Here is a 27,315-nt window from a genome sequence, read left to right as displayed (position 1 = left end):
CCTTTATTCATCATAAATAAACGCGTAATATTATCAATCAACAACGGGATATAATATAATAATTACAAATTTTTCGCGTGATTCAATCTTTAATTATTTTCGTTTTCTACGTATATATTTTTAATGATTTTTCGCCCTGCATTGCAATTTATGGTTAATTAGGTGGCGCTTAATATTTTATAGGACGTAATAATACGCGCTACACGCGCGCAAACGACAATTTTTTTAACGATTGTGTCACGCGTACGCGTCAATTATCGCGGTTGTTCCTGATCCAGCTATATAGGGGATTGTTATTGTTGGGCACGTTGGCACGTTTACGCGGCACATACGCGGCCGGGGGTTTTGATTTATGGAAAAGTCACGACGTAACGTCGACGTTTATATCGGCAGATATTTATCGGTCGCCCTTTCGTTTACACTGGTTTAATCGAATCGATCGGCCGCCTCGTTCATTAATCAATTTTGAGGGCCGCTCCGCGCCCAGTCGCCACCACCCATCGTGCTGAAGTCTTCATAAATCGCGCTGCGTAAAAAGCTATAGAGGCAGCGCATCACGAATTTATACGTATCAAAATCTGCTGGGACATCTTCCGATTTTTATCACACATTACGATTTTAGATGACAGAGAGGCACTTTAGCCTTTGTTGCAGTCATAATTTTGTCTTAAAAAATGATGTGTTTAAGAAAATGGCTCATAAAAAAAAATAATAAAAAGGAGATTGGAAGAAATTTAAGAACGTTTCAATAAATAGCCAAAAGTCGTTGTTTATAGAGGAGGAAAATGTCGAATGTATTTTTTTATAAGGGGGGAAAAAGTTCAATTTTTTTTTTTTTTTTTTTTTTTTTTTTTTTTTTTTTCATTTCTGACTGTCACTCGTTCTCTTATTTTTGCATTTTTTTTCAGCCGAATTTTAAGGGAGCAACATGTGTGCAACAAATTCGCTTGGCTCCGCGAACGTAGGGCGTCCAACGGGAACAACGCGTGTCGATAGCCGGGACGATACACAGCTATGTTTGCATTCGGTACAACGGACTCGAAAACAAGCAGCGTGCTCGCAGCTCGCGTATTGTGCAGCCGGGCTCGAAGTGCGTAACGGTTAATGTGTGTCGGTGACAGATTTTAAAAGCTCCAAGCTCAAAAGCTCAAAACGCGTTGATGCGTCGATAGCGCGCATAGCTGTCTCGGCGTCGCAAAAGCGAGAGGAACATTTTGTTCCTCGTGCTCTCTCTCTCTCTCTCTCTTTCTCTTTCTCGCTCCTCTTCTTTGACATATTTGCTATAGGTATACCTATTTTTCTAATTGTTTCTCTCTCTTTTTCTGTTTTTGATGATACTCAAATACGATGTGTATTTTTTTTTTATTCGCGATCCGACTTTTATACGAGACCGCTCTCTGCCTTGATACGACATCGTCGGCGAATGGTTCTTCCAGGCCGTGCTCTATCTCTATTTCCGGCCCTTGGCCGTTCTCGCGTATATTCGGTCGCGATAGGCGTCGTTCCCATCAACACTTTAGAAGAGGCACGTTCTCGGGTTCTGCATTTTTATCCCGTTAAAACAAACAATTTTATTACCCCGTCGAAGCCGGATCGAGCCGCGCGCTTGCCTTTTTACACGTCCCATTCGGGATATGCGGCGCAGCCGTGAGCATCGATCGCGTATGCTTCCCGCTCTCTCTTTAAAGTTATTCGGAAAATATATCGAACCTTTTAGCGCGCGGACATCTTACGTCTCAGGTTGAGATAAAAATCGGAGACGCGGGAGTTTTATTATCTTACCCAAGAGCATTCGCACCGAACCGGGAGCGTAGTCTTTATTGTTAGTACCAAAGAGATGCGATTTAATTTCTGACTAAATCCAAGGTTGTAATGAAAATAGGAGTTAATGCGTTAATTTTTAGAAACTTGATAGAGACGGAGCATGAGATAATCTTACATTTGTGACGTATTGTTTCCCGATTACGGCTGAAATGAAAAAAATGGGCTTTGCCTCTCGTCTCCAAAAGAATCGTGGACTTTTAAAAAAGTAGTATACTCATGTCAGTTATTTATTACGTTCGATTCGTTGTTTATTCGTCACAGAAAATTGTTCAGATCTGTCATCCTTCACTTAGGGATAGGTAATCAAGCGCTTCCTGTGTCCGATAGCAATATTCATGTCTCATCATCACTTATCATCGCTGCTATCACGATGATTTGGATTTTGTATCGTTCTTCGTACATTACTTTATCCATCAGGGAGCCACGGAGATATGTCATTAATCACACTAGCGAAATATTTGTGAAATATAAGGCCGCGTAATTACCCTGTCCCTGGGGGTGGCTACCCACGATCCACCTTTCCCTGCCCTTTTGGTTCGCTCTACAGGAGGGCGTGGTACTGAAAGAGACAGAGAAGACAGGATTTAAGGAAGGAAGGAAGGGCGTTTGACAGAGAAGAGATACGAGGAAAAGAAATTTAAACTTTGAGAATTGGCGCTCGCGCGGACTCGGTAAGAAGATTTCTACAAGACAAAAGCGGTCTTGGCGGGGAGTAGAAGGGGCGTGGGAGGGGGAGGGGGAGGGGGTGGAAGTGAAAGGACGAAGGTGCACGGTGGCGGGCTTCGGAAAATGAATTGGTATTCAGTGGGATCGGGGCGACGCAATTACATTCCGATTGTCTCATCGTTTGAATAGTCCCTCATCGATTGTATTGAATCTTAATTGGCTGTAGAGTACTCGGGAGTCTCGAAACTGCAATTGTCTATCGCTTACGGAGTTTTGTTTGCAGAAGGAAACCGGTCTGGTCGACCGAAGATAATAATGTTTCGTGAATTGACACTGATCCGTTGAATCTCGTCGCGAGATTGGCAGAAGCGAATTGCGTGTATATTTTCGAAAATATTCTTACACTTAAAACGCATGTTTCGTAAACGCTTTAATTATTTGTTATATAAAAATTGCGGTTTCAACGATCCCTCTTGAATGAGTTTTGATACGTATACTTAACATTGGATCTATTAATTGTTATAAAATTACAAGTGATAACTATTTGTCTAAGAAATATCGTAAAATCACATACTATGACGATTGTAAATTATATAGTTTGCCATAAAATATCACATTTATTTCGATAGGTTTTATATAGTATTGTCATACAATAGAGAAATTTTGTTTGTTATTCTCGAAAATGTAATTGTTTCTTTGACTTTACAATTTCTCGATAAAAATTATTGTTGGCGGTCCATTCACGTGTGTATAAAACAAATGCGAAAACAATAGCGCGATAAAGAGCGCGCTTCGAAAAATTTTTGCCTAATTGATAATCGCTCTGTCTCTCAGGCGCGAACATCATTCTATCTTACGAATTGATAAAGAAAGTTACTAGGAAAAGACGACGTATCCGTAGATGGTACGCGCAGAGTTTTTCAGTTAGGAGGAAAGCAGGGAAGAAATCATTTGACGGAGAAAATGAAAATAAGAGACCAGATGTGTCCCGGGCAAAAACTCGCCTCTGACTGTCACATCATCTTCTTTCTTCCCGTTCTTCTCTTTTTCTTCAAGCTCGATACTTCTCGTCTCAAATCGTCTATAGTCTTATATTGAATCCTTCTGTATGCAGATTTTAACCCGCAATGATTCTCAATTGCATAAAGACAATTATCGCATAAATCATTTTGAGTCTTCTTCACACGTGGAATGGATAATTTGCGAGCTGTAGATAATTTATTATATTAGATAGAAATATATTATTGTAATTAAGACTTGATGTCATTCTTTAATGGCAAATTTAATCGCATCGTTTCTATTTCATTCTTATCTAATTTCTCATTATAATTAGTTATTGCGTATCTCCGTAGAATTGCATTTAAGATTAAAAGCTCGGTCGATTATTAAATTGCGCCTCTCAAAGTTCACATATCTCGCGTGAAAGATCTCCGCGATTTTCGTATTCCAACGATATTATTAGCCAAATCTCGCGCAGTCTTCTCATGACCTTGTAACACTCTAACGAAGATATCACCAGTTCTCGCGTAAGCGCGCAAGTTTTGCTTAACGATGAAAGTACTAAACTCGTAGTACGCGAGCCGATAGGGTCTCGATTAATTGTTCTTAAGGAAAATTTCACGGGCGATAACCAGGATGTCAATCTGAGTTCGCTGAATAAGATGAGATAACTAATAATACTGATAAGAACGTGAGAGGCGGAAAGTGCAACCCGGGGATTTTTAAGGATGATTTTGTAAGACGGAAACACGATCGTACTGTTGATAACGATGGGACGAGGATGGTTTATCTTCTTTCCGCTCTCGGAGGTGAGGTGGTCTGCGGATCAGCCTAGACGCGCCTAAAACTTACATCAAGGTAATGAAAGCTTCTCTCTCTCTCTCTCTCTCCTTCTTACTCCATCTTTTAGACGTCTATGTTCCGTTCCGGATATCCGCTTGATCCTTTGCTACTTTTATTTGTTGGCTCTCAAACTTTAGACGCACGTTTCTCTTCGCTTGTTTATTAAGAAAATTTTCCACGAATATCCGGAAGCGTGTGATGAGGATATGTAATGAAAAATACAATGCGTTTGACCTACTAATCTCTAATTAAATTTTTATATTTATACATTCTTTATTTATATATATACATTCGTATATATTTATAGTTTGGTATTTATACATTTTATTTCATATTTGCTTAAAAATCTCTTATTCGTGGAATTGATTGTACACAAAGTAATTGCAGAATTATGTTTTTTAAGATATATAGTTCTTTAAATAAAAAAATAAATTTTTTGATAAAATTTCTAAAATAAAATATGTAGAGATACAGAAAGAAACGTGTATTAAGAATATAGGAATGCTTTTTAACAAAAGATGCAATTGTATTTTGCAATTGTATGTATGTACATAAGTGAAATATTAATGCTATAAAAAGATAGACTTTTGTAATATCATTTTATTTTGTGTTATAACTTCTTTTTATATTTACGTTACTGATCCAGAAAAATAAAATCTGTTCTAGTTCCGTGAGATATCTTGTATATTATTTGTGAGGAAAAATAGTGTTTGCAAGATCCGATATCAAACATAAAATCTTTCTACAAGATATATCGCGTGCAACTATGCTTTGGCATATACGATTTATTTTCTAATGATTGAGACCAAATACGAATGTATCATGCATCGGATGTATTATGCACCGGAAAATTATAGTCAAAGTGACGAAGTATCGGTACATGCAGGTGGATTGAAGATAATGTCAATAAAGGCAAAATATAATCACGAGCTGACTGTAATTGCCATGTTTAATCTAAAATTTTCATGGAAATTATATGCGATCGAACTGGCCAGTTTCTGTCGTAATTGATATAATTTTGTAAAAGAGGATGTATTAATATGACTCTCAAATAGCTGCTTTTACCTATAGGAAAAAGCGCGTTGTATCAACCAGAAAATAAAATTTATGTGTCTATTTTTAAATCGTGTAACATATTGAATAATTTATTTTGAGATTCTTTCATTATCAGTGCTTATTGTTAAAAATTAAGCGTACGATGAGTCCCACACACACATTTCGCAAATAAAAAGTAGTATATAACATAATTAGATGCTATATATATATACTATATAATTAAAATATTGATATTAACGTGAATATTATTGTAAATTCATTATACGATTCAGCTTGATACCACCGTCTATTCGATTAATACAAAAATTCAAATTTTTTAAACGCACTTTTCTCTCATTACATGGCAACGTTACCACCGAATCCAATCTTGCGTCTAGATTAAAATTACATTAAAATTGGTAAAATTTGAATTTAAATTACTTCTTTCGGATATGTTCTATACGCTCCAAATGGATTTTTATTCGAGACACATACACGTGTCCGTATAGATACAGCAGCGTGAGTCCGAAGAATAAAAATTCACCGATTTTATTAGTTCACAACGTTCTTGCGTGCAATTTTATATTTCAAATTAATTATTCTTTATTAGCTCACTTTATCTTACCTTTTGGGCCACAACATAAAAACGATGTAACTGATAACTAATAATATTTTTTATATAATTATTTTATCAAAGGATATTTTTGCTCCTTTGAAACATAATTTTCTGCATTAATGATTGAGTTCCTCGCAGATATTTTCTTCCCCGAGATATATTATTTGTTCGCGGAATATGTATCGCGTCTGGGCATTTTCGAGTGACGTGAAATCACGAAATCTGGAAGAGTATGTCCAAACTCATTCCGGTAGTTTTACGCTCTATTTCGTGTGAGCAAACTCACCGGCGATTTTTCACGAAAATTAAATGTCACGCGAAATGAGTGCACGGCACGTCTCCGACTTGCTTCTTGATAAAGAATGGGTGATATTATTCTAATGGCGCCGCGGCCGCATCCTACATGATTCTACCATCAACCGTACTCATCAGTCTTGTATATCGTATGTTTCGTTCCGCGATGTTGCTCTTCGGTAAAACGTGGACTGTATGTTTCTATTATACCGTGTTTTTGCGCGCTACGGTTGTTATTCAATAAAAGGAATTTGATATGTCAGGCTATACATTTCGCACAAACTTTTCCCGCGACAGTCGCGTATTTAAAAATTACGAATTCAGCAAAAAGAAAGAAAGGGAAACGATGTGCAATGCGATGTAAAGTATATTTGACGTTTTTTGAGATATTTATATTTCCTCGATGATTATGCATTTACTTAATTCATGAAAATTGTTTTAAATCAATTATCGTTCGTTTGCACATGTACGACTAAATTGAAATTTTTTTCATACATCATGAATAATTAATAATATTTATTACATTATTTTTGCGACATCAATAAAATGATATACGTACGTCTATAAAATATTTTGAATATAAAATATGTGTGTGTGTGTGCGATGAGATAACTATTTTTAATGATAACATATATGCGCGCTACATTCATGATTTTTATATCATGATCGCGCTTTTTCATAGAACATTTATTTATGCATTAACGCGTACGTTCTATAATAAGGTAACGCACCAATATTTCACGAGCGCTATTTTCAATTTTATCTGACTCACGATTGGCAAAATGATTTTGATCATGAATGTTATATTTATTTATGGCAAACGCGCGTAGAGAGAGAAAGCGTAAATTATAATTCCATTACAAGCAATAACATATAAAAATGTAATAAAATTGCTAGCTTGCAACGTGGAAATAAAATTTTATTTTTACAAAGTTTATGAAGCGAAAAAAATAAACTAACACTATTAAGGAGATCGACACTTCGATAAGATACAAATATCGCAAAACTTGGATATTTGCATTATTGCTTGACGTGCATTACTCTACGTGGACTTTTTTTTATTTTTTTTTTTTTTTTAGTGTTAAGTCGCGGATGTCGCGTGTACAATAATTGCAAAGAGAGACAGGTCGTCTCGAATAAGGAGACAATGCGTGGCGCCGGGAGAATGTGGCGCGCGAGAGGGTAAAGGAGAATAGACAGATAGCTCGCGCGAGGGGGTGAACTACCCCCCTGGACTAAGAAAAGTCGAAAATCTTAATTCGGGAGTGGTGCCGCCCCCGCGATGCGATGGGCGGTGACTCGCGTGCGCCGATTGGCCTGATTCGGGGAAAGGGTGAGATGCCCTTGTATACGGGGGTGGCTGAGATCTGCGCCGTGATGCTGGAACGGCGCGGCGTGTATGCCACCACTGTGGTCTCCCTCTACGAACTACGAACACGCTAGTCGACGCCGGGCGTCCCAAGCGCGCACTTGTCGGGAGCAGTCGTCGTTTCGTATTCCAAGCCGAAAACAACTCTGACATAAGGCTTGTCGCGGTGTATCACGCGCGTCATCCGACAAACGGGGACCTTCAGCGAACATCTCTCTGAACGAAGAGACAAAGTTTTTACGAGCTTCGATGATAGACGCTCGCTTGCGTGGCACGTGAAAAGTGAACATTTTTTCGCGACGTTTGGGACACGGCGATTTAGGATGCATTGGACGGACATCATTTTTTATAAAATTTTGACATAAGCTCTGCGTGAATGAGACATTACGCCGGAAATTGTTCGCAGGCAGCGAATAGTGTTGTAACTCTCGTTCCTGTCGGAGTCGCGAAGAAGAGTGTTTTTGGAGTAGTTGCGAATGAGTCGAGAAACTTTATTGGGGTGAACCGATAGAATGCGAATGCGGATCTTATATTCGTGACATCGGATTTGTTAATCGGATATCGGTGATGCAGCTACATGCTGGAAGGAGGAAGGGGATGACCGTTAATTTTCTATCGAGGATGGTGGCGGTCTTCGTTTTCGCTTGTCTTCTACTGCAGAATGGTCGATCAACATTCGCAGCATATACCACTGGTAACGTTCAATTTCTTTAATTCGGATATTATCTTTCGAGAAGAAAACGTAACTAACCGCCAATTTATAATTTATCGAATTATCATTTATAATTATTCGTTGCTACATGCGTTCCACGTAATAATTGAAAAAAAAAAAACGTTTTATGAAAAGTAATGGCAATATAGTTTCTGAAAATCTCATAAAGCATTAAAAAATTATATAAATATATATTATCATTATTTATATATATTTATACAAAGATGCAGCCTGAGGAATTGGAGAGATTTTTAGAAAAAAACATAATTGTAACAACTTTAATAAAACGAGTTTGCTAGAATTGTTAGGAAATTAATTAATTTTTATTTAACAAAAATAAAATATTTTACCTCTCGCGCAATTTGCTTCTTGACAAAATATCAAGAATTAAATTAATAATAAAATCTCTTATTAATTAAAAAATAATAAGAAAAATATTGCTTAAAATAATATCTATATGCGTTTCCCTCTATCGGTATATCGGAAATTAGCATTTTTGATACAGCTTATAATAAAAGTGAGATAGATAGATGAGATGAAAGATTGATATATAATTAATAATTATTTATAATTGCCTTCTGGCATATATATGTCATATTATCCTTTGTTTTATAGAGAATAATGCTTTGATTCTACCATTAGTATTATATACAGTCGATCAGCATATATATATATGTATATTGCACACACAAGCGTGTGACAATCTAAATATAGACTATCCACCATATATCCCGCTGATGTCTCCCATGTTTGTTTGCATGGTGACTTAAACGCATACTATCCAATCTGTACATAATCTCGGATTTAATTTTGATCACGTTAAATCTGATGCTGACAATGGTATCGACATGTTATAGCAATGCTACATTACATGTGATGAATTATCTAATTTACGTTGAGTGATCGATGTGAGCAAAATATGCCTTTAAAGATTGATTTTTGACGAAATTATATATATACTTTCTAATATTTAAAATCTTCTATAATAAAATATATCGAAAAGACATAGGAGAAACTCTTCATGTAACATAATGTTTCATTTAATATATATAGTATATTTAATAGTATTAATTTAAAACGTTCTTGCTCTACTATTTTCTTTTAAATATAATTTGTTACAAATTTTTCTCTGAAAACTTAATATAATAAACTATAAAAAAATTTTAACAACGTAATTTTTTATAAAGTTTATCCGTAAATCGATATAAAATCATCTATTACGTTATTAAATCGACGAAAGAAAGTCCATTTTAAAATATATTACGCATAATACGTAATAATATAACAATATAGAAAACATATCATATATATTCATATACACACATAACGTGGCATAAAGTTAATATATACGCATTATGCACTCGTCTTCTCTTTGAGCAATTGAGATGATGATCGTCGCGCGTTTCGAATGACACGTCTTTTCGTTCTCTCCCTCGTAAGCGCTATCACGAAAAAGCTGCTCGAGGGGTTCTAATACCGAGCTTGCTGAAATTACGCTTCAATGGCGAAATTGCGCTAGGAATGAGCTACGTCCTCAGCGCGCGTACACCACATGCATAATTCATAAGCGGGGCGTCACGACGAAACCTCGGGCGATAAATATTTTTTGAGGACGGAAGGATGTAAAAGTGCATGCAAATGAATCTCTCACTGTAATGCAGTGGCTACTACTTACACGGGTATTAAGCTCTCGGCGCCCCGGCACACTTTTCTTTCCGCGCGCACCCCGTCTTTTACTCCTCCCCCCGCCCCTCTACCCTATGCGCTCCATTATTTTGCGTATACCGCAATTAAACGGCGGGAACGAATAAAATTTTCGGAAGTGGCGGCGTACGAAAGCAGATGCAAATTAATGCGTCTCTCTCTCTCTCTTTCTCCCTTTCTCTCCGTGCCGGTGTCGTTTACATCACGCTACGCGCCTCACCGTAGCGTGCACGAAAGCACGTTTTTTTTCTCTTACGTTCCGCTTTTCTATACGAGCATTTATGTCAGAAATATATTATCGTGTGTAACTACATACACTAACATTACACAAAATATATCATGTAATTTCAGGTACACGAACGTTATATTTTGAATGTTGCGCGTTAGATATCTTTATCTTATTTACGTCTCATTAGAAACTATAAATTGTACTACATTTAACTAGAAACTCTTTGCATTTAACAGAATATCAATAGCGACCAAGTTTTTTGAAGCATGATGATTTATATAAATCTTTATATATATATATATATATCATATATTTTTTTTTTAAGCTAAAGTTTCTCGCTATCAGATGTGTATGCATTTTAGGATCTTTTTTAGAAAAAATTGTACAATCAGTCCCGTATCATTATACAAAATAATATACATACATTAAGCTGTATTATGAATAACGCGGTGATTTTCAAATCCAATTGTCTTTACGAATCTACGAGCCACACAGATTGTCGGCCCTGAAACCGGGACGTTGAGTGGCCATTATCGTCCATGGCTGGTGGCCGCGGCGGATGCGAATTTTATACAGTGGTCATTCAATTCTCGTGTTACTGCCTGTGAGCGTAATCTCTTAGGTAGCCGTGCACCACGCGCGTCGGATAGAGACAGATAGACAGGATCGCACGATCGAGAATATGGAGGGTCCCCTCATTGTCCTCGTATCTGATCGCAGCGAACGACTAATAAAACCACTTTAGTCGCTTACTGCCGATTGCCTCGCCGTCGTTACGTTTAATGCGTAATACACTCGGTGTACGAGCTCTGATATCCACTTGGCCGTCGCTTATCTAATTTCGATGAATTATCGAAGAAATTTTGGTAACGATCGAATCGAATATCGCGTATTGGCCTTTTTCGCACGCGTTTCCGTTTGTAGAATCGTTTATCGTCGCTGCGCGCTCCTCTATTTCTGGCAGACATTTGTCTTTCCTCTCCCCCTTCTCCATCCCTTCGCTCTTTCCATTTTCTCTCCTCCTTTATTCTTTCTCTGTCTCCTCTTTTCTGTATCCGAGGGGCTACGCCAGTTTCCCAACTGTTCCCCGCGAAATTATCTCGTAGCCTAAGGGTTGCCATCTGTTTCGATGGGGGAAGCCACCCCTAATTATGTACGGCGACAGTTGTAAGAGCGCTAAATCTAATATCTAATGTCCGCACAAGGTATATGCGCTATACGTGTCGAAAATACGAACAATTTCCATACATTTCGACCAATTGTTCGACCTCGTAAGAGAGCTCATCCCTTCGTACAGCGTAGATAATTGCGGTTATAGTAAATAGTATGGTAAACGAAGAAAGAAAAAAAAAACTACCTCTCGTTTCTTTCGGTTTGAATCGTTTCGAGATTCGATACGTTTATATTTAACACGTGTTTTAACGCGTAACATGTTCGCGATGTAGCTATATTTTATAATGAATTATTAACGCACGTGTGCACGGTAACGCAATCGTATTCAAATTGAAATTCTGTTCAAGTCCACTTGAAATTGAAGAAGAATAAAGTCTTGCTATCGATTTGCAATTTATCTCTCTCTCTCTTTCTCCCTTTCTCTCCGTGCCGGTGTCGTTTACATCACGCTACGCGCCTCACCGTAGCGTGCACGAAAGCACGTTTTTTTTCTCTTACGTTCCGCTTTTCTATACGAGCATTTATGTCAGAAATATATTATCGTGTGTAACTACATACACTAACATTACACAAAATATATCATGTAATTTCAGGTACACGAACGTTATATTTTGAATGTTGCGCGTTAGATATCTTTATCTTATTTACGTCTCATTAGAAACTATAAATTGTACTACATTTAACTAGAAACTCTTTGCATTTAACAGAATATCAATAGCGACCAAGTTTTTTGAAGCATGATGATTTATATAAATCTTTATATAGGTAAACGAAGAAAGAAAAAAAAAACTACCTCTCGTTTCTTTCGGTTTGAATCGTTTCGAGATTCGATACGTTTATATTTAACACGTGTTTTAACGCGTAACATGTTCGCGATGTAGCTATATTTTATAATGAATTATTAACGCACGTGTGCACGGTAACGCAATCGTATTCAAATTGAAATTCTGTTCAAGTCCACTTGAAATTGAAGAAGAATAAAGTCTTGCTATCGATTTGCAATTTACCTTTTAAAGCTTATTATTTCACAAAAATGGGAAGATCCTCAGTCGCTTAAAATTTAGAAACTATAGGCATGTTTCGACATTTGTGTTGAGACCAAATTTAAATCATAAAAGGAGACGCAGAAAACCTTTGCAAGTGCTGTAACACTTTAATGGTAATGCGCAATTCAGGGAATATTTTTCATCTTTATGCCGTCTTTTTATTGTTATTTATATTTTATCGTTACGATATTGTGCGATATATATGCACAAGATGCACGCGCACGTGCGTCGCGTACGCGCGATCGTATGCCATCTGCCTTTAAATGGGTGAGTGGGAGTTGCTTCTGAACATGCACATGCTCGTGTACACTTATAAACAGAGGGAGAGAGAGAGAGAGAGAGAAAGAGAGAGAGAGAGAGAGAGAGAGAGAGACAGAGAGATCTTCATGTTCTGCGCACCCCTGGGATTCTCGCTTCATGCATTTTATATTTCGGCAGACTTTGATTCCTAGACGGGCCACGTGGCTCACGGGAGTAATCCTTAATCTTTGATCGGAAATTATCTTTGATCATGGTTCAGTCATTGGACGTTCTTTCTCGACCCTCTTCTTATTTTCCTGCATCCCTTGGGTAGGTATCTATTCGCGTATGGCGGATACGTCGGCGCTTTTGCGTGAGCGAGAGGGAAGACTTGCGAGAGAAGAAACAGAGGGCAAAAGAAGCAGGGACTCATCGTGTAATTTATATTCTTGGTATATAAATGGGATTTAAAAAAATTTTTTTTTTTTAGTCACATATTGGGACATAAGCTTTCTTCATTCTTTTTTAAGACATATATATTTGAAAATCTTTCTGGCAGTCAATATAAAAAAAATGTGTGATTTTTGCAGATGTATTTTTCAATACGTTTTACGGAGAAATTTGATTTATTATAAATTTTGATAAATAAAATTATATAATTTTTTGTTTATTAAATTTAAAATAAATCCGAGATGTCTGTGTATAGATGTATACATTTAAAATATTAACACTTTGATATTCCATATTCTCTCTTTTTTCATCCATTTCTTTTGTCACGGATTACAACAAAAATGCGTATACACATCATTATAACTGTAGTTGACATTCCGAAGTCTTCGATATTCCGCACCTTAATCTGTTCGCGAAAGATTTGGTCCCGCGATGTAGCAAAGCAGACGGAGCCAGAGGATGAAAGAGCGGTGAAGAAAGGAAACGGGGGTGGAAGAAAGAAAAGGGAAGAGTGTAAGATGAGGAAAGAGGAGAGCATGTTTCCCAAGAAGAAATCCTCGCGTGAGCGATCTCGACTCGGCTTACCAAGTTGGCGAAATACTCGAAGCTCTCTCATCCTCTCGTTTTCTCTCCTCTCTTCCGCTCGACTCCCCGCCTCGAATCAACTTCGCACCTTCGCCGCCTTTGCCTTCCTGTATCTTTTTTTTTTTCTTTCTCTCGCACCCCAGCTGCGCGTACGTGTTGAAGGAAAGCGTTCTCTCTTCCGCGGTCTCTCTTCCGCGGTCTCTCTTCTCCCGAATATCTCGACTCTCCCGACTACCGACAATTTCCATCTTGCATGATCACCTTATGACATGCATCGCAATCTATATTTCTGCGCCTCTTGTGAATATATTAATTATATACTTATTTCTTTGTTTCCATTAAATAAATTTCTGCACTTGTTGAACAGAATTGTGAACGGATAATCTTATTTTAATTTGTCAATTTCTCGATTGTCAATCACATGCTTTTTATGCACAATTATATATATATATTTTTTTTTGTTTTTTGTTTATGTACATATGAGATAACCATCTTCTTCGTCCCTCGCGATCTATTCCGGCCAACAACAGTAACTATTCCCTTCATGTTCTTCGAAGACCTTATTCTTTCTTTTCTTCACTTTTTGCCCCAACTTTTAGGATTGCCTTGAAAGAAAAAGACGTTAAGACAGTAGTCGTGGGTGTACGTGGGCCATTAATATTTGAGATTGCCGCAACCGGTTTCTGAATCCACTAGAAAGGTGGAGAGCCTCTGTAGCTACGCGGTTAGAGGGTGATACCGGGCGACCGAGAAGTCCGTAGGGGGATTACAAATCTGGCCTTTGAGAGGTGTGCGGCGATTTATTGGCTTTGGAATGTTCCACGGTCGAGCTTAAGACACGAGCAATTGTGCGGAGCATTATTAACTTGAAGGTGTTAAAATAATGGGGGATCTATTTTGTTATACGATTTTGTATAATTCAAACTTAAATACGATTAATCATATATAAGTCTCAATACTTTTTATAATATATTTAATATAAGAGATAATTTCGCAGATAATATAGAGGGATAAAAATACTGAAATATATAGAAGCGCTAATAATTTTTGAAAGCACACCCTACTCCGGTATATCGTGACGTAATTCGTTTTACGTTGTCGATTTGCCGCATTTGCGAATCGATAGATATTTGGGTGAAAGTCGAGAAACTTTGAAATTTCTTCCATATTTGCAACTATACGGACGGAATCGTTTTCAGTCGCTCGTGATTGCTGCCAGTTCAAGCGGATTTGTCGAGAGGGTAAGTCGGCGACGACAAAAGCCGCGATTGTACATTTCTGCCAATCTGCATCAGAAGCGCCGTCCGAGATATTATGCCGGCCGAGGATATAATTCTTATTACGTCGTAGCGGAGAGAGAACGCCTTCCTTTGAGAATTGCCGTCTTTCTCGCAATAGCCGTTCTCTAACAAGGCAAAAAAGTACATTAATTGCGCGCTGTGTTGCGGTATTATTAAATTCTTATGGAAATACAGGTATATACGGGAGCGAGAGGAGGGGGCTCATCTCATAAAGTTCGCTATTGTGTTATAAAATCTAAATAATTTCAAGTTTTCTAGCGATAAGAGAGAGGGAAAAAGAACGGAAGCCCGATTTCCACTCACCGTTTTCTATCGTCCGCTTTCTGACGAGCGAATATCCAGCGAGGGAAAAAAAAAAAAAAAGAGAAAATGACAGAAGACGCGAAGACGGGTTAAGACGTTTGCGTCACATAGCGCGAGAAGATACAACGAAATTTAAAGCCGGCAGCAATCAGATATTCAAATTATGTTTACTAAATCAGCCTTCTTCGCGGGGATTTTCCTCTCTTTTTTTTCCTCTCCCGTTCGCCGTACGTTGTTCTCTCCTTTCGTTTCGCGACCGTCCGCCTCGCTCGCTCGCCTCGACAAGAAGTTAACGGGCAAGTTTGCTCCTGTCCGACTGCTGCCGAGTTAACAATTCGGTTAGGAAGTTAGAGTCCTTTCCATCCCACCTCTATACCTCCTCCTCCTCCTTCTTCTCCTCTCATCTTTCGTTACCCTACAGTCACCTAACGTTACTCGCTCTGCGACCTTTTTGGCGACGGCCAGTTCGATGGTCTTCTACTCGAAAGAGCTTGACTCCTCGTTACGCAGCAGACGTCGGACTTCGTGCTAGGAGTGAAAATCAGTAAATTCGTCGAGCGTCCGTTACTCCCGGAATAACAGAATCCGAGAACCGGAGAGAGAAAGAAAGAGAGAGAGAGATTGAGAGGGGTGGGTAAGCGCGGAAAGTAGCGGAACTGCATTGCGGAAGATCTAAGTTTCGCGGGTCGAAACTTCGAAGAAAATTCCACAATACGTTTTAGACGACGCGTTGCGTTTTAATCTTTTAAAACGGTTCCATCACAACAGACGTCAATTTTTGATTCGATTACTCTGGACGCGATATGCATGTCATTATAATGCGATAAAACAAATGACTGACAATGAGAGAAAATATATCCTTTAAAGTACATTTATATAAGATAAGAGAACATATTACACACACTTGACATCATTTTCAAAAAACAGAAGAAACCAGATTAAATCATTATGTAATTCCTTGTTTGTTCTCTTCTTAAAATAAAAGATATTTCTGAAAGTAGTACTTTAAACAGGTGGTACTTCAAACAATCTTTTTTTACGCGCGTACAAGAAAATACGTTTTAAAAATGTCGTAGATTCTTGGAAGGACAGAATGAACAATCTGGAGATATAATTTACGCGCAACGTTCGCGCGTTCCCTTGCTCTTTATTAACAAAAATTATCTTCTGATTAATCTTCTATTCGCCCCCAGGGACGAGCAGATATATATATACATATATATATATATGTACCGATCCGTGCCTCGAAACTTATGTATACCGACAAAAGGGATCTTTCCCTTCCTAGAAAATGTTATACCCTCCACCCGTGGTCGAGGGTCCCGAAAGCGGAATGAGTTTAGCCCTTGTCGTTTACCCTCATTTCAGAAAAATAAAACTCTTCTCTAAAATATTTATGTAAAATTCAGCTTGTGTCGAAAAGTTAAATCTTCAAAAAAAAATATACTTTATTATTCTTCTGTCTCTAAACTTTACTTTTGACGGTGTAATTACTCACATTATTTTTATTCGCTACGTTATATAATGTTTCACACACAAAGCATGTAAGGTGAATAACATGAAGAAATAATTAAGAGGATATAAGAGATAATCAAGATAATTGAGCAGATATGGACGACAAATTAATATTTTAATGATAAAATGGACAATTGTCGCGAAATGATTAAAGAATAGCGCAAGTGTGTGCATTTAATAATAATCAAAAGATCGTTAGAACCGTTTTGCGGTTTTTAGATCCATCTCTTTTATTACAACATGAAATTTTCATTCATAATTTCCTGATTACACAGTACGTCTCTGAAAGAAAAATAGCTAATCTTTATGCGTATATTCTATTCATTATATCATGAAGAAAAATCATATAATCATGATCTTTGATCTTAGAATGAATATCGCGCGCTCTCTAAAAAAAATGTTGAACATGATTTTCTTTCACGATTCTTATTGATGTCTCATTAATTTTTAGATTCAAAAAACTGATAAAAAATTTACTTTGGCATACAGGTTTATTGCTCCATAATATATCAAACTGACATGAGTTAATGAATCACAATAAGTATTTATTGTCAATTGAAAGAAAATGATAATGGTATTTGCATTTCTAATCTGCTTGATATTTTTGCGAAACTTTGCCGCAGAGAAAGGGTATTTATAACTTGAATGAGAAGAATTTTCGAATCTATATGATCGAGAGTATGGCGAGCGGAAAAAGCTTGCAAAGTTTGGCGATTTATTTCAGGGATATCATATTTCCCAGTGTCGTTCATGACTCGCTCTTCCCTATCATGTGGAAAGGTGTTTTTATCAGCGACAGTACATCTCATTAACATATCCGCGATTCGCACTCGATTCCACCGTGATATCCTTGGGCGCGTCACATTGGACGGGTTTCGTCTGCCGCGCCAAGTCCATTCCCTAGCTTTTTCACGTCTCTACGGGTCGACCGAGTTATAAATATGATAATACACGTGGCGCAAGCGGCAGTGAACGAAATAACCCCTTTCGATCCGTTCCTCCCCCTCCCCCCCCTCCCAACCGCGTCCTTTGCTCTACGATGCTCTCCGTCGCGCCTGTCGAGAGGAACTTATCCTTATCGACCGTCATGTATTACTCGTCGTCTTCTTTCGCCGCTTTACGATATTGGAAATCCGAAAACGCGAATTAAAGTTCCACCACCGTTACGGCGTCGACGCGACATCCACTGTCGAGTCCGCGTCCCGCGACGTCGCGGTAGACCCCATCTGCATTCGCAGATCGAGGAGGGAGGTAAAGGATGCGTGTAAATCGATCGGTGCAATCGTTCCGTGAAAAGCCGAATCCCCGATACGGATGAATAGAATTCGTCGTTGGAAATCCATGGTTGCGATTGCACAGCTTCCCCTATCTTTATTGTGAATTGTCATAATTGTGTATCACTAATTGTGTATGATAAATGTTAAAAAATGAGTGATTCGCCAATTATCGGATTGATGTATCGATAGCGGTGAAGAGAGATAGCAAATAATTAAAACAATATCAGTTAAGAAGCATATGCGTGTTGCTTTCTCCCGATCTCTCGAAGTCAGTGAATATTTAATAGAGAGTATAAATTTAAATATAAATTCGATTCAAAATTCATTTATTATATTTTAATGTAAACTAGTTTAGCGTCTTTTAATTTGTTGCGACAATTTATTTGCATGCTGCTAAAGTTAGAGGATGTAATTATAAAAGTGTTGCTTATTGAAATGAAGATTATTTTATACATTTCTTGTAATACAATTATATGATTCTAATTTATTTGACATAATTTTATATTTTATACTACAATATATATATTTTATACTAGAGAATATAAAAAGGCTATATATATGTATATATGTGAAATATTAAGTATTCTTCATAAAGCATTTTATTCTGATGACTCTCACTTTGTACATATATGTACAAAAAAATATGGATTAGTATGTAAAAAGATTATATGACTTTATTTAGACAAAGATACAATTTTTGTTCTTCGCAGAAATATAATTGCATTTACAAAAATAATGTCACATGGGAAATTATATTAAGCCCTTAATTCTTTTTCCTTTATTATTTTTCTCCATTGTCAATCGTAAGAGAAATATATGGCTAGTTAAAATTTGCTGCCTTGTATGAGAATTTTGAAAAGTTGTCACATATTTTCTTTTATCTTACTAACAACGTTACTTACTTAATTTAATCGCAATTGGGGGGAAAACAATAATAATATAAGGCCACGGAAAGAGTAAAATCCAAGTACACTTTCTTCGTATCGACGTTATCGATATCTCATCAATCTCGATGGACCGATCGGCACAATGTGTGTTACGGTTTTGCCTCTCGCGGAGGAGGACACGGATGCGCACTCAAGCGTCCATAGAGGCCAGTATCTATCCTATCCTTTGAATGCACCATTTACACGGTAAATACAAACACTGTAGCCCATTAGAATAATTAGTCTTGCCGCGTAGCCGCTTAGTGTGCATAGCGCGCACACCCTCAACGCAATTAATCCAGCTATAATAACCTTTTTTCTTGTCGTTTTCTCGTCGTTTCGTGTCACAAGAATACGCGTTCGCTTTTTACTTCTTTTTTCATGTTTTCGAAAACTTTCCCCTTTTTTGCGCAAATCTTTTACGTCGCATTGTGTCGCGCAAATTTTGAAGTCTTTTACATATCGAAAAGTTATTACAGGATAATACTTATAAAAAAAATTCTTAATACAGCCTTTTTTCAATTAAACTGCATGCCCAGTGAGAAGGATGTAATTTTTTTTTTTTTTTTTTTTATTTTTCCCATCTTATATCGATCGAAAAGTTTCAGCAAATAAAGAGTGCGCTAAAAAATTGATATTTTAGATAGATTAAAGTAATCGTGTTGTGTGTATGTGCGATCCGAAACATGCTCTCTCTTTAAATTTTTTAAAATTATTTTTAAAGAATAGTTTGCCTCTATCGAAATTAACTGAATTTGTATATAATCGCGTAATTAATCTTGCAGCATTTTATCTTTATTTTCTTTCATCTCGTTTTTTTGGCAAGAAATTTGTATGTAACTGCAGCTAAGAGGATATCCGCTTCTCTACGTGAATATATTTTTATAAACCGAAATTGCTGCGTAGAGATTGCACGAGTTTGCGCAGCTGGTGATTCGTAAAATATGCAGCAGAGTTCGTGAGCGCGCGCAGAGCAACGTCTTGGCTATTCGGCCGTTTGTTATGTTTGAATTATTGTTCTGATATTTCAAAGAAATGATCGTTGACTTTCCTCCGTGGAATTGTATTATCCGCTTGAATTCCTTTGTCAGAAGGTCATGGCTCGTAATACAATTTTATCGTAATTTTTCATTGGTCGAAAAAATTGCTACAATACTATTTTCTATTGCAATGTAACATACAATATAGCATAATGAGTAAATAACGCAATCTGTTACTTTTTTTCAAAAGCAAATTTTAATTTCATCGTAATGGACTCGTAGAGTAAGGAGCTAGTTCTTGCAGAAAGTTTCCCTTCTCGCCTTTTACTCACGTAACGTTTCCCGGTGGTTTCTCATCCGCGTCGCGGATATTTGACCGTCGTATAGCAGAAGCTAATCCTTCCTTTGCCGTTCATTTTAATTTCATTAAACGAGCTTATATGTACACGCCTGCGCGTACCTGGCCGTTCGTAATATTCTCCATGGCCAGGAATACCTAGGTCTCCACTCTATTTATTCATCCGCGTAATTCACAACCGGAAGGTGCTCACCGACCGGAAACGCATACACGGATGTGGCCATTGTTATTCGCCCTCGTACCGCAGCACTACCCTCAATCCTGGCTCGTCGTCCACCAATCACCCCCGCAGCCGGACTTTCTTTCAGAAAGCGCTAGAAATACGGCTCTGCTTACACAGCCAGGAAACTTCGATCTCGGAATCGTCTCGAGTTGAAGAGCTGAAGATTCCCTGGCGTTTTCATTGGCCGATTTGATATCTCGTGATTTTATATATGAAAACCGATCGCGATTTCGATTAAACTCAGCCGAGAAGTTGAACTGAGACGCATATTGATGATTTGGTTGACCTATATTTTTTCTCTATTGGAGATACAAGAATTAAAAATTATTGTGAGACTGTGATATAATTACGGCGAATTGAGATTTTATCGGATAAATAAAAATGGTTCCAACATTTATTCACGTTAGTAGAAACGCGATTATTATGTTGGACACGCGTTTATTGGATATTCAGTTACATTCTTTTTTAATTCTAGCGTTGAAAATTGTATCCTCTTCAATCGCTAATAAGAACATGATATATTAATACAGAAATGACCAAGTTTATACTTGTATAGATATGTTGATACTTTAATAATTTATATTTCCAGAGATATACACATCTTTACACAGCTGATATTGATCTTTAAATATGCAAAGTCTCTTAAATCACAGAGCTAGAATTTTATTCTTTAGTTTTCGTCTATATGATAAATAAATAAATAATTAAAGGAATTAGAGTTTCACAATGAAATAATTATATTCTCTTATTTCTTGTTTATTTTTGGATATCTCTCCGACAACTAATAAAAGCGAATAATTTTCCCTTTCTAAAAAATCTCGAACTCAAATATATCGAAGCATTAAAGCCTTTTTTCCGTGATGCTGATTGGCTGTCTCGCTTGTGCGCTGCCATTTGCTTCATTCGTGTTATTTGCGACTGTCAAATCATGCGAATTTTGACAGTTTGACAGTTTGTGATAGAAAATATTTAAGTTATGGAAAGAAAAGTCAAAAAAATTGGGAAATATCCGTAAAAAAAGCGCGTGTGTTGTTCTAGTGTATCAAAAATTGAAAAAAAGGAAATATAAGGATCTGTGTGTAAGATATCCCCCTCATCATCAGTTGTCCATTTCATTGACATCATTCAGTTAAGAATTAAAAATGGAAGCAATAAACTTTACGCATAATTTATTATTATAAGTGTTTTCGCGGAAGAAAATATTTGTTTTCTCTGTGTATAATTTAAATGTATAATATTATAAAATATATATTCTGTTGAAATTCATCTTTCAATTAAGTTAATTGATTCTATTCTATTGCCGTTCGACCTATATAAATGTGGATATATATTCCGCATTGATTGGACACATTTTGAAAGCGTTGCTTCAATCTCTCGCCGTTTTATGTATGAATCTAGCTGATGCGAAAGAATACTTCGATGGAACCGATGAAAAGTATTGTAACTGCATTTTTGAGAATTTTTATCTGCAATCACTTTTTAATGCTATTTTATCAAAATAGTATATTTCAAAAGATTATTGTAGCTAAAACTAATTTCCATGTGGTTTTATATTCAATGTTGTTCTTCTATTGTAACTAATAAATAAAAAAAAGAACTTTAACAAAAAGTAACACGATTATACGAATAATTCTCCTGAAGAATTACAATTCATAGTTATAGTATTTTTCATCGATGCATGCCGTTTATTTTTAAATTACAAGAGAGAAAGGAAGGGAGAGAGAAAAAAAAATTGAACGTACACAAGTTACATCATTATATTCCCTTTATTCGGATGCCACTTGTGCCGATTACAGTTTTCAGTGGGTTATTCCAATGAATAGAGGAACTCCAATAAGAAAGGGGAGACGAAAGGATAGGTTGTGCCTGGTAAAAAAAGGAACTTGCGTTTTCATTCGCGTACGTGTTTTCACGAGACGTTGATCTCATATATTCAGGTCTGGTCATATCTTGATAACGGGATACTCGATTTGGGTTTCCCTCATTGATAGGGAAAAAAAGTCATAATGGAGTTAAAGCGGTTCGATTCTCGGAATTACTCCTGATGGAATTTCCACATGGGTTTTGCGTCCAATCGTACGCACCGTGGCCAGAATTAAACGAGCGGGGGAAGGTACTTCGCGGCGCGGAATAAACGCGAAGAATAGCTCGCATAATTACATAATGTGATATCTCATCGACATTGTATGTACCATCTAACAATCACTACATCGGCCATATGCCCAGCGGTTGTTTTTAGGAAATTGCGCGCGTGGTCGGAATTCTACCGCGAGCAAGGAATTACGATCTTTATTTGCGTACGTTCGTTACGAGAGTGAATCCCGTTCAAATCTCGAATCGTTTTGTTTGCAGTGCACTCGGGATATTGACGTAGCGTTGCGACAGCTGGATAACGTGTACAATTATACCGCCTGTATCAAACCATTTTCGAAACTGTCTGCAGTTTAAGAATTTGTCCGTTCTAGTGATTGAAGCGAGAGATTCGCGAAATATAATTGCATTATATTAAGTGGCATAATTTAAAATCGAATAACAATATCTCACATTATCAATCAGTTTTGAAATAACAGTTTTATTTTATTTTGTATAAAAATAAGCTTTTCTCATTATTTATACAAATAGTTTGTTAGTAGAAATTAATCATTTTTTGCATTAATGTGCGATGCAAGCCAGTAATATAATGCAAGCCAGAACTTTATTATTTTCAAAGAAATTTGTTGTTAATTACGCTTTTAGTTGAACAGTCGCAGGATACATAAGTCCATTTGATACACATGAACACTTTAACGATTTATAATTATTACGACTCTATTATATCCTTTTGTTTTATTACAGTTTTATGGAAGAAAAGCGCAGGCTCATTCGTCATAAGCTTAAACAATGTCTGGCAATTTAAGCGCGCACTAGTACTGTATCGTACTCCATTATTCGACCGGCTTCATAACAGCAAGATTTCATCTGCAGAGTCCAAAAAGGTCGTCGGTATAAGTCACCCTGATTTTCGTTAAGATTTAAGCGCTTGATGAATTTATAAAGAGATAACTGATATGCAGGCTAAAGTTCTACCAAATTTGAGTTCAATAATTAGTTTATTTAAAATGTTTTTGAATTATTTGAGTTGATGGTCTAGACTGTAGAAACACTTACAATTGAATATTTTCGTTGCTATTCTTGTCAACTTTAATTATTTGTTAAAGCAGATCAATGTATATTTAAAAAAGAAATCTCTTACGTAATTGACAAAAAAAAAAAAAACATTCAAAATAATGAATATGTTTTATAGCTGCGCTTTTTTCAATCTATCGATGGATCAATAAGCGGTTACAAAACATCGCGTAGCGATATCGCTGTTGTCGGAATTGCTGTAGAATTATCGATTAATGGCCACGCGTGAATGTAAAGAGGGACATAAATATTCGAGTACCGAAACCCCGCAATCTGAGAGCTTGCCTTCAGTTTTTTAGCTGTCGGTGTGTTTGCTTCATATTATACAAACAAGAGACGTGCGCCTTTTTTATTTAATTATTCCAGAGCAACGCGATAAGAACAAGAAAGAGAGAAGGAGAAAGAAATAAAAAGAGAAAAAGAAAGGAGAGAGGAGGGATGAGAGAAAGGGGGTTGAAAAGGGGAAAAAAGAGGAGAGAGATTGGGAACCAAAGGGGAAAGGGACATGGCAAAGCGGCACGACAGATATATAACGAGTAGACGAACATCGTGCGAGAATCGTCGGACGATTTCGCAAGATTTCGTAATTGAAACGCTCCTACACGAGGTAGGACCGGCGCGAGAAGCACGGCAGACAAACGCCGCTTTTCCTTCTCCGGACCCTTTATCCACCGTCTCGAGTAGGTGCAGAGAGCCAAGTTAACGGAATGTCCGGCTATTTCGGTGCCGTACAACACTTGCTCTTTTTCTTCATCTGTGTCTACCGCGCGCTCTCCGTCCCTTTCCGTTTTCCATTTGTCTCTTCCTCACCTTCATTAGATTCCGCGGCGCTTACGCGTCATTCTTTTGCACGCTACCCTTTGCCGCGTGTAATTCGCGAATTCTCTCGCACCTCTTTCTCTCTATTTTCTTTTCGCCTTCTTTAATTCATCACTTCCCGCGCTTTTCCTCCGAGCTGTTTTGCTTTCATTTACACGCGAGGAGTTTGCGCAGCGATTGCGAATTTAACTTATTGAACATCACGCGCAATCTCGAATATTCGCTAAAAGATCCGTCTTAAATTTAAATCTTAGATGAATATAATGATTAAAATTCTAGATTTTATTTCAAATGTAAATTTTAATTGTGTCTTGTTTTAACGTCAAGCTATTTAAATAAGTAATATTACGTTTCACGATTAGATTTTTAGCATTCAGACGAAAATTGAAGAAATACTCAGAAAGATGTATTAAATTGAAGCTAGTATGCTTGCTTTAAGAATATGTCAGTCCATTGTGATTAATACACGTATCCTGAGATGCAACGATACCAAAAAGCTTAATTAGACTGAAATAAACCAGTCATATTTATCCCGATCTATATATATATATATATATATATATATTCTCGCTTTGCAGCTGCGCGACCGTTTCTACTTTTTTATTTTTGTTTCAGTTCCCCCGAGGAGTTTCTATATCCCTTTCTCTTCTTCTCTCTTCTCTTCTTTATCTTGCGCTTTCACTATGGCTTGGTTAAACTCTCGACAGCGGAGACAGTACACCGAACAAAGACCGACCATTTCTTGGCACGGAGTCACATGGTCTCCGTTAATGAACAGTCTTCACCAATTTTAGACGTTGAACGTAGAACCAGTAAAAAGCAAGAAGATGCGTACAGAGTATCGTCTAACTATGTCTAACTTTACATTGCGCGACTTCCTTTGCTATAAGAAAATATTTTTGAGAAATATTCTGATTTTGAAAGAAAAATATTTTTTCATGTTAACATCTACATAAAATATTCTATTATTAACGTAAAATACGATTAGCGAGACGGGCTGTATATATCTTCTATATACTATTTAATTGTGACATATGTACTTGTATTTGCGTTTTTATTATGCAGTTCAATCGAGATTCGTTAGCCAATTTGGAAACGATATACAAATATAATTGTATTATATCTTATACGAATACACGAAAAACTGGCGGTGTACACCCTGTTCGAGTAAATCGCAGTTATTTTTAAATTTTTAAACTTGGAACACGTTTCGCTTTTTGCATGGAATTTGCATACTTTGTCGTTGTGTTTTCTGATTGTTCTGATTAAATACAAACAAAAACGTTTAGGTAAGAATCGGTGCAATCATATACCCAGCGTTATACGGCGCGTATCGGTTAAAATTAACTCTCTATAATTAAACACAGGCGCGGTAAATTAAAACAATAAATATCGGAGAGCGCTGCGGAAGAGAGAAAGAGTGAGCGTGAATTTATCGAGGAGGGGAGAGAGATGGCACATTTGCAACGCGCAGGATACACATGTATTCAACTTGATGCGCGATAATGCACGCGTCTCATATTTTTTCTCTCTCCGCATTTTCGCTCGATGAATCCGCACCTTAGCTCTGATAAATTTAGATAATTATTGTGTACATAGTTTTTATGGTAGGTAGATATCGATTACATTTTTCGTATTTCAGTAAAATGATAAAAAGGCTGAGATTGGCTAATTGATTAAATAACCGATAATCTTCTCGAAGCAGATTGGGATTTATTACTTTCTACTTTGGATTTGCGAGGTTTCCAATTGAATATTTAATCGCGTGCGCGCGTAAATAAATTTTTTCATTTAATTACATAATTATATGTATGTGTGTGTGTGTGTGTGTGTGTGTGTGTGTGTGTGTGTGTGTGTGTGTGTGTGTGTGTGTGTGTGTGTGTGTGTGTGTGTGTGTGTGTGTGTGTGTGTGTGTGTGTGTGTGTGTGTGTGTGTGTGTGTGTGTGTGTGTGTGTGTGTGTGTGTGTGTGTGTGTGTGTGTGTGTGTGTGTGTGTGTGTGTGTGTGTGTGTGTGTGTGTGTGTGTGTGTGTGTGTGTGTGTGTGTGTGTGTGTGTGTGTGTGTGTGTGTGTGTGTGTGTGTGTGTGTGTGTGTGTGTGTGTGTGTGTGTGTGTGTGTGTGTGTGTGTGTGTGTGTGTGTGTGTGTGTGTGTGTGTGTGTGTGTGTGTGTGTGTGTGTGTGTGTGTGTGTGTGTGTGTGTGTGTGTGTGTGTGTGTGTGTGTGTGTGTGTGTGTGTGTGTGTGTGTGTGTGTGTGTGTGTGTGTGTGTGTGTGTGTGTGTGTGTGTGTGTGTGTGTGTGTGTGTGTGTGTGTGTGTGTGTGTGTGTGTGTGTGTGTGTGTGTGTGTGTGTGTGTGTGTGTGTGTGTGTGTGTGTGTGTGTGTGTGTGTGTGTGTGTGTGTGCATGTGAACACGAATCAAGCTTCGTTTATTATTCGTTATTCCTAAATTTGCTCTGTGGTCAGTCGTAATATTGGATACGTCGTAATGTTAATTTTGAAAATAATAATATGTGTGTGCGTATATAATAGATTCATTTATATAAAATATATATACTAATTTCAAATATTTGATAACGCGGCAGACCATCGTATTGCGCTTTTCATTCAATTATCGGTTCGCATACTCGAATGAATGGGCGCGTGCGAATACGCTCGTTTTGTCCT

At 37.3% G+C, this 27,315-nt stretch overlaps 1 protein-coding gene across 2 annotated transcripts in view; it reads left to right on the top strand.

The window, feature by feature from the left end:
- Positions 1 to 7,687: 7,687 nt before the first annotated feature.
- The window catches only part of LOC115243182 (lachesin-like), a 190,834-nt gene continuing 171,206 nt past the window's right edge, over positions 7,688 to 27,315 (top strand). For both annotated transcript variants that reach the window (XM_029819962.1, XM_029819963.1), the window contains exon 1: positions 7,688 to 8,340. In XM_029819962.1, coding sequence (XP_029675822.1) covers positions 8,214 to 8,340 — 127 coding nt within the window. In that variant the 5' untranslated portion in view covers positions 7,688 to 8,213. The remainder of the gene's footprint in view (positions 8,341 to 27,315) is intronic.

Source organism: Formica exsecta, unplaced genomic scaffold (genome assembly GCF_003651465.1).
Source record: "Formica exsecta isolate Colony F162 unplaced genomic scaffold, ASM365146v1 scaffold696, whole genome shotgun sequence".
NCBI classification, from domain to species: Eukaryota; Metazoa; Arthropoda; class Insecta; order Hymenoptera; family Formicidae; genus Formica; species Formica exsecta.
The sequence above is the reverse complement of the archived record's forward strand: the minus strand, read 5'-3'. Positions and strand labels throughout refer to the sequence as shown.